At 32.7% G+C, this 8,888-nt stretch overlaps 1 protein-coding gene across 7 annotated transcripts in view; it reads right to left on the bottom strand.

Moving 5' to 3' along the window:
- Positions 1-8,888, bottom strand: part of tn (tripartite motif containing protein thin) — a 229,808-nt gene that overhangs the window by 81,921 nt on the left and 138,999 nt on the right. For all 7 annotated transcript variants that reach the window (XM_067052843.1, XM_067052842.1, XM_067052838.1 and 4 more), the window contains 5 exons: positions 8,203-8,336; positions 7,978-8,122; positions 4,924-5,166; positions 3,824-4,152; positions 3,614-3,742 (listed from right to left, as the gene is read on the bottom strand). In XM_067052843.1, coding sequence (XP_066908944.1) covers positions 3,614-3,742; positions 3,824-4,152; positions 4,924-5,166; positions 7,978-8,122; positions 8,203-8,336 — 980 coding nt within the window. The remainder of the gene's footprint in view (positions 1-3,613; positions 3,743-3,823; positions 4,153-4,923; positions 5,167-7,977; positions 8,123-8,202; positions 8,337-8,888) is intronic.

Consider the following 8,888-nt stretch of genomic DNA (forward strand, 5'->3'; position numbering starts at 1 on the left):
GGGAACTCGTATGTTCAGACGAGTGAGCTTTGGTTAAGTGAAGGTGACAGTTTCATTTTGGAACACGTTACGATTGTTCAATGTGAAGTGTTAATTGTTTAAAGGCCCTCTGTCTTTACTGTTTGAACCGGAATATCACCATGTGAGAAATGTTGTCATATATGTTTTGTTTTTCAAAATTATAGTGTTTACTTCAATAGACGATCATTAACAATAGAAGTGGATGACTACGTGGAGTTTGAACTAAATTTTATCTTGTTTTTTTTTTTTATTTTATATTCACTTTTATATTCTTTTGGATAATAATGTAAATATAATTATTAAGGTTAAGGTTAAGTCAACCTATAAATTTTAATTGTTTTATTAATTTATAAGAATTCTTTTTTTTTCCTTTTTCATTCTCTGTATGTTTATTTTTTTTCCCTTATTATTAAACTTTCGTACTTATAATTCAGTTGTTCTTTCTCTGCTTTAACTTATTAATTTACTTATGTTTTTTTTGTTGTTCACGGAATATTACGATAATTCAACAGGTGGGTAGGTAACACCCCTAGGTTTCCTGTTATCTTCATGTAAAGATATTCGCCAGTGGTCATATTCAACAATTGTTTATATAGTGATATATTTTAGTTATATTGTGAGCATAATGCTTCGGGGCTTTCGTTATTTCCTAGAAAAATAACGTGGCTCCTGAGGAGTAATTTATTCTTTATTGTTTTGTTTTTTTCCTTTTGCGATTATATTTTTTTTTTATTTGACTTTAACTCACCCCCTTCTCCGCTGAGCGTGGGCAACGATAAACTTATAACTAAGAATAAATCAAAATTTGCGGTTATAGTGGTTACAATGAATGCTATTTTAATAACTTAATAGTTATTCAAGTTATGCAGAATATCCTAAATTATTTATTCTTACTTCTTCTCACGTACATTTATGGGAGGAGGTGGTTTACCTGTGGGTAATTAACCTATCTTCAACAAAACGGAAGAGTCGAGGTTTATTTCGTGGGATAATAAAAGTCAACCCAAATTAATATGAGTGTCCACCGTTGTAACCTAAATTTCTCCAGCATCTCCACCACACCCATGATGAGTACATTTTTCTTTTTTGGCTTTAATTTTTCTAGCAGTTTACTTTTTCCATTATAATCCTCCATATGAACTATTTAGATGAAAATTTCCTAATAATCTTATCTATGATTTTTACGCCGTTTACGCAATTAGCACATGTTTTAGCCCAGACCGTCACAATTTCGAATGTGCTATCATAAGTGCTTTTAGTTTCTCAACTTTAAAACACATAGCACTAATTTATTATATTTATTAAGTAATGTTTGAGAGTGATTAATTATAATAAATGGTATCCTCAGTTCTCATATATGCATCCGAAGTTTGGAGCCTTTGATATCTGGATGATATCGAAATTTCTCAAATGAAATTTATTAAATACCTATATGGATGGCCCAAGAGTACCCCAAACTATATAGTTCGACTCGAGACAGGTAGAAGTCCATTAAGTTCAAAAGTAATAACAAAGATCATCAACTACTGGTCCAAACTGTTAATGCCAGGAAAGTGACTCCCAAGACTATGTTTCAACAGACTAAGGATGTTAGATGCAGAAAACTCTGACGTAGAATACAACTGGGTCTCACAACTTAATATGATAGCCCACCAATATGGATGTAGAAATGAGTTCTATAGTTCATATGAAAACGGAATATTGAGACATAAAAGCAATGTTCTTAAAAAGATCTTGAACCACAACTTCTCAACTGACATCAATAGAGGATTTAATTCAAATATGAACCACATATACCGATCACTCTGCAGTTTTAACCTACTCAAACCTGAAGCATATTTAACATATAGGTTAAAAAAAAAAAAAAAATAAGGTGCATCAGCCCACTAAGAGTAGGAAACCTGGAGCATATCAAATTACACCATGGAAGCAAAACAATCACTTTCAAACAAACTCTGTCCATTCAGCAAAAAATATTTCAATAATAGTTTGTACCACATCCTCCTACATTGTCCAACCTTTGAAGAAAATAAACAATATATCTTAAAGCCATCAAGATACGTATCTTGCAACTTACAAAACATTGAAAATATATTGAACATTGATAGTGAAGCCAAATTTAATAGACTATATATTTACATTGTAACAATATGTAATAAGTTTAATTTTGTATGTGATATATAAATTCTATTATGTAAATACTTTTCGAAGCCAATCAATATCTTCATTTATATCACACTTTCGTTTATTTTAAAGAATTCTCATTATTTTAAGTTAAATATAATGGAGCAATGAATATTATGTTATTAGTTGTGTATTATCCAATCTGCTTTGTTTTTTTTGTTTATTGTTTTGTAATATAGAACTTGTGTTATCTTTTGTTTATTGTTTTTGTAAAGGAGCACTAGACTCAGGTTTTTTTTTATTTTATTAACACTATTTTTTTTTTGTTTGTTTTTTAAACTTATTTATCCAGTCAAGTGTTTCCTGTAACCGGTTTTTTTTTATTATATTTTCCTTTTAGTCTATGTGTTAGTCTTATTTTCGTAAAATGTATCTATTTGTTTGTTTTTGGTAGACTGATCTACTGCTGTGACTATGAATGATGGTCTGATCTCACATTACCGTCTAATATTGAATTTGTTTAGCGGGTCACTGAAGAGGATCTAGGAGGGTGAATTCCGGAGAGCGAATTTGTTGATCGGGTGAATTGAATAATTGTGAAAGGAAAAATAGGAATGAATGAAACATTTGTATTTGTTGTACAGACCGAAATGGTTTGTAAAAGGAAACTGTAGGGGTGAAAAAAATTGTTTATTATATCCTATTATTGTATCTCTTTTTTTTATGATTATACCATGTATGTGTAATGTATATATGTCCGATTACGGATTGATAAGTATGCTGTGTGAGATAGCAACCTAATGTATTTAGGCAGCATAGATAAATAAAGTATTTCTCACTCTCTGTATATTGTGTTATGAATTTGTACAAGATTTTGTCTTTCACAAATAAAATCATATCTATCTATCTATCTGGTTAATATAAATAATAACACCGACTACAATGATCCTATTTACTGTCAACAGTTTATTTTAATCCTTCAACGTTTCGGCCCTTTGGCCATTATCAAGGAGACAATCTCAATTATTAACTAGTCACAATTCATGTAACAAAATGCCTTTTAATAACAGGGTGATTTCCCATGTGAAGTACGTTGATTTGTTATGTACAAAAGGGAAAAAACATAATTAAAGAATAGTTTTTCTATTCATATTATATGTTTTATTATATGGAAACGGCATTTAGTCTACAAGTGAAAGAGAATTTTAAATGAATTGTGACTGGTCAATAATTGAGATTGTCTCATTGATAATAGACTAAGGGCCGAAACGTTGAAGAATTAAAATAAACTGAATTGAATAAATTGTGCTTGGTGTTATTATCAACACCTAGCACGTTTGACATTCTTAACAAATGTTGCATGTTCACCTCTTAGATTTTTGCTAATTTCGAATTATCATGAGTATGATTTCAAATATATTTAATATATAGAATACATATTTTATTTAAATATATTATGTATTCCTACCTTGACCTGGTCCTGCTTCTCTGAGGCCTTGGTTCGTCTTCGTAGTCGTAGTCCCTATCTCGCCGCTGGTACCTCTGCCCGAACTTCCTTCCAGCCAGTGGCGACACCCTTCCGCTGTCTTCACCATACCTGGAACAAGATTGACCTAAGATATGTTGTTATCAAGAACCCAAACTTAGATATGGTGGGATGGATATCTCGGCTACGTACCTCTCATCGGGCTGCCTGTACTGGGCAGCGAGGCGATGGTCGCTCTTGGACCTCATCAGCCCTGGACCAGGAGCGAGTTGCTGTTGCCCGGTCAGCTGGTGAGGCATAGCTATGTTCAGGTCACCGTAAGTGCTCACGTGGAGTACCAGCTGGTTGGGATCGGTAGCCATTGTGAACCGGACTCTTCGGGTGTAGTCGCCCATCTCTGCTTCGAAGTTGCGGATGAAGTCTACCGTTTTTAAGAAGATGTCCTTAGTGTCTAGGAGTTCAACATCTTCCCACTCCACGTCCTCTGTTCCCATGTGGCGATCCGCCAAATCGCAGTTTGACTAAAGAATTATTAAAAAAAGTTTTAATTTTTTCATATAATTATTTAATTGAATAAATCAAATTGTATCCTTGTATAGTCTCAACACTTTTTATTATATCAATAGTCCAACGTTTCGGCCATTTCGGCCATCCTCAAGGACAATCTAAACATTTAACAGCTTATACTCATTTGTAACATTTATAACAACATAATCACTAATAATATAACATACCTTGAATATAAATTCTCACCTCACATCAAATTTAAAAAAAATTGTCAGGCTATTCTGATATAAGCTGTTAAATATTCAGATTGTCCTTGAGGATGGCCGAAATCAAGGAGACGGCCGAAACGTTGGACTATTGATGTAATAAAAAGTGTTGAGACTATACAAGGATAAAATTTGATTTATTTAATATCTAATTACCTACCAGTCTCAAGAAATAGAAAAAGATATATTTAAAATCATTATTTAATGTATTAATTAATTTTAAGACATTAATCGCTTTTGTTTTATTTCAGAATTGTTTTAGCAACACACTAGTTAAAGTAATTAGTTTAAACAATTTTCATTTTATTCTAATTAGAAAAATCCTAGAAGTACTCCTGTAAGGTCAGTCATTCAAAAGCCAGAAGTTTGAATAATGAAAATGCCTGTACACTATCAATTGGTCTGACGCTTACTTGTAAATAAGGTTATGGAGCGAAAGTTTGTAATCTGTAATTACTCAGACCCTCCTTATTTCGTGACGTTTTAATTGTAAATAAATTTCTAATTTCATCATCTTACCTGGATGTTGGATATCTCCTGCTGCAGGTTGTCCTTTAGTGTCGTCAGGTTCTTTATCTCGACACCGAGGTAGCGATCAATCTCGGTCTTGAGGAAGTCCGTCCTGTCCTTGGCAGCTTTGATGAGCCTCCTGTAGATCTCGTCCACTTCTTCGGTGACTGAGTTACAGTTGTGCTGGAGAGCGGCCATGTTCTTTTCGACTAAGGACAGCATGTCTTCCAACCGGTGGAGAGCTCTTCGGACCTAGGATAAGTAAATTATTTTAATCTATTGTTATAATAAATGAACAAATACATAATGAAAAGAACTAGACACCACAAGACAAAAACAAGTTTCAATTTTGATTATTTTATTCTTTGTGATCTTGTGACCCTTTCCACAATGTCCCAAGGCAATTTTTTTTTGTAGCAACACTACTATCTGCTGGGCTATTCTGTAACTACTACAGCAGCCAAAACAGTTACGAACCTTGCTGCCGTAACGTGAACTACTACAGCCATTACACAAACATTGTATTGTAATAATAATAATAATCATTTATTATATTCCTAAATGTATTATTTGAATCAATAATGATTACAATAGAGCTAGATCCACTAAAAGCAAACGTCTTACACGCATCTCTCAATGGCGTTTAATAGCCTAGAGAGTTGACTAGGTACAAATTGGTAGAGGTAATACCGTCTTCTGGGAATTATCCTTAGGAGGTAAGGACTTGGAAGTCCTTTTTTTAAAATGTATAATGGAATTTTACTCTGCCTTCTCTGGATCTCTCCTCATTCCTATACCTTCAGTAAAGATCAACAGCTAGTTCCTGTAGGACTTGCCACCCCCTTCACGACCGATGGCTAGGTTTCTATGGGGTGAAGTTTCCTTCCTTCGAGGATTTACGTCTAGTGCCTGTAGAACACATCCTTTTAATTCATCTCCTAACTAGCCACTTTATCTGAATGAACACGCATTTTTGAGGTCTTTTGTAGAACAGGGGGGGGGGGCAACTTTTCTGTATATAAGATCCACTTCTTATCTTATAAGTGTGTCGTGATCAACTTTATACAGGCGTAGTCTAAGGGGGGGGGGGAGAACGGGTGTGAAATGTATATTATGTTTATACATTAAATTATACATTCCAGCAAGATATAGGTGAATAAGTAATATATATGTTCAAAAAATTTTTTTTTTAATCACTAATTATGTTTTCGAGATATAGGTTTATGGAGATAATAAGTTATCGGACCCATCTTTTAATAGCAGCATTCCATACTTGCATCGATTTCCCGACAATGCTTCATGATTTTTACTACCTTAAAATGCAATTTAATTTTTTTATCAAACGCAATAGGTTGTTGTACTATTTGTTCGTAAATATGAAAAAGTTGTTATATAGCACGGTATGGCTGATAATTTGATTTTAATATTTCACTTCCGCTTTTTTTTGGGGGGGAGGAGGCAGAAAAATGTACCATGAAAGAATAATATGACTTACTTTTTGCTAATCTATAAATCGCTGAGTACACGTACTGAAATATAGAGAGAAGGCTTATCTACCAACGTAATAAAAACCACAATTATTATTTAAAGGGCCAAATAACTCATGTCCATAGGAATTAAAAGAACATGGATAATTAATAACTTTTGATCCATATTAAATATATTTGAAACTATCGCTGGAAAGTTATGTCTTCTACTATTTCATCAAAGTCCATGGTATGCGGAATCCTACCCAGACGTAGCTAGCGATCGACTTGTCCTCATCTGATTTACAGTATCTCACATCTTAGATTGGAGTTAAAACTATCTATTCACCTCGATATATTTATTAGTTTAAGAAACTTATAAAAATAGTAACATCTAAACAGATATACGATTGGAAAGTTTGTCGGGAGGTGCGGTCAGCAAAGAACAACATAAATAAACAAAACCCTATTTATTTATTTTATGCCGACGTTTTGACCTCAGTTTCAGGTCTTCATCAGGGCTATAGAACAAAAGAGATAACAACTACATTTAGAGTAACATACAATTGAAAAGGAATAGTTATTATTATTATTATTATATTCATAATTTTTGACCTTTGGGCTCCGTATTTTTACATATCACTGGTTTTATGTTTTTCTTTTAACCTATAACTTGACCTTTTTATCATTGGTATTTCATATCAACTATTGTGTCATAACGGTCTTTCTTGACAGTTACGTTTCTAGCCTTGTCTAGTAGCGCTCCCTAGTGACTTTTCAAAAAACTCATACATCAATCAGTTACAGGCCTAACTTCTACGCCATAACGTAAGTCTCCTTTCTCGTTCTCATATTTGTTACATTATTCTTTCCTGTCTCCATATACTACCTTTTCCTATTGTGTGTATATATATAATATTTATATTTTTAGTATAGGTATATAAGTTAATACTCACAATGTAATTCAGATATAAGCCACTCACTATTTTTCATTGTCTGTCATAATGTTCAATTTGTAGATTCAATTTATTTATTTAATTTTTCAGTTTTTTTAGATACTACTTGCACATCTTATATTATACATATATTCTTACCTACATGATATTAATTTCATCTGTCACTGTTTTCAATTTACTACCATACAATTCCACGAATATCAATCAATTAAAAAAAAAAATCTACTATTCAATTATCAGTTATCAATTTTTTATCATTTATGATTTAATTCAATATTTTGTATAATTCTAAATTTGTTTGTATTCTATTCCTTTTCAATTGTATGTCACTATAAATGTTGTTGTTATCTCTTTTGTTCTATAGCCCTGATGAAGACCTGGAACTCAGGTCGAAACGTCGGCATAAAATAAATAAATATGGTTGTGTTTATTTATGTTGTTCTTTGCTGACCGCACCCCCCGACAAACTTCTCCAATCATTAATCTGCGGTCAACTATCTACATCTCATTATAAACTGATTGATAGTTTGTTTTAAAGTTTCCTAAAATTTGAAAAACAACTTTTGAACTATCGTTCGTTGAGTTATTTAAATGCCATATTCAAGCTGTTATAATAATTTCAAATACATAAATTGGTTTACCTGATTGTTAATCCTCGATATCTCCCTGCGCAAGATGTCCATGTGCGCCGCTTTGCACATCGGGCAAACATCTTTGGAGCAATGGGAGCAATGGACGCAGTAGGACTTTTCAGTACAAACTGCGCACCGCTTCATTATTTGTCCACTGAAGTTTTATATATAATTAGTTTATTACAGTTGTACGAAAATAATTTTATTATACTTTTACAATGTTTCGATCGATACCTGGTTGGATCGGGCATCTCCCCAGTGATCTCTATGTGGAGCTCGAGGAACCTCTGGAGGGTGACGTTGGTAGGGTAGCCCTGCACCCCTTGGTAAGGGATCCGATGTTCGGCTCTGCATTCTGGGCACTTCACCTACAATGAAACATACATTCATGAAATCAGGAATCAAATATTCATTCATAAAAATAATAATTAGTTTATAATAAGCATAACTATAAATGAGTTTCAGCATACTGCTACGTTGCCTTTACGCTGATAATGTTGACTAATCATTGGATTTGATCTAGAATTAAAAATACAGATCAAGTACAGTAAAATTTCTTCATAACGGACACTCGTGAGGATGAATATTCTGTCCGTTATATTGAGATAGGCGTTAAGAAGGGAACAATATAAAAAAAACAAAAAAAAACATAAAGAATAAAATAATTGAGTAACACCTCATCGCTTAAGTACGAAATAATACATCTTTTTTTCATACTATTATAAAAAAAACATGTAGTGTTAAAAATTGAAAAAGAACTTTTTTATTTTTATTTTCATTAGTTAATATTATTTTTTTTATTATTATTTATTTATTGTAATTTAAAACTGTACAAAATAATACAATAGGTAAATATGTAGTATGTTCCATATACACTTGAAAATCTTGGGAAGGAACCACCCATTGGTGGTACTTCAAAC

The sequence above is a fragment of the Halyomorpha halys genome, unplaced genomic scaffold, assembly GCF_000696795.3.
Source record: "Halyomorpha halys isolate HHAL.00 unplaced genomic scaffold, Hhal_1.1 Scaffold449.1, whole genome shotgun sequence".
NCBI lineage: Eukaryota > Metazoa > Arthropoda > Insecta > Hemiptera > Pentatomidae > Halyomorpha > Halyomorpha halys.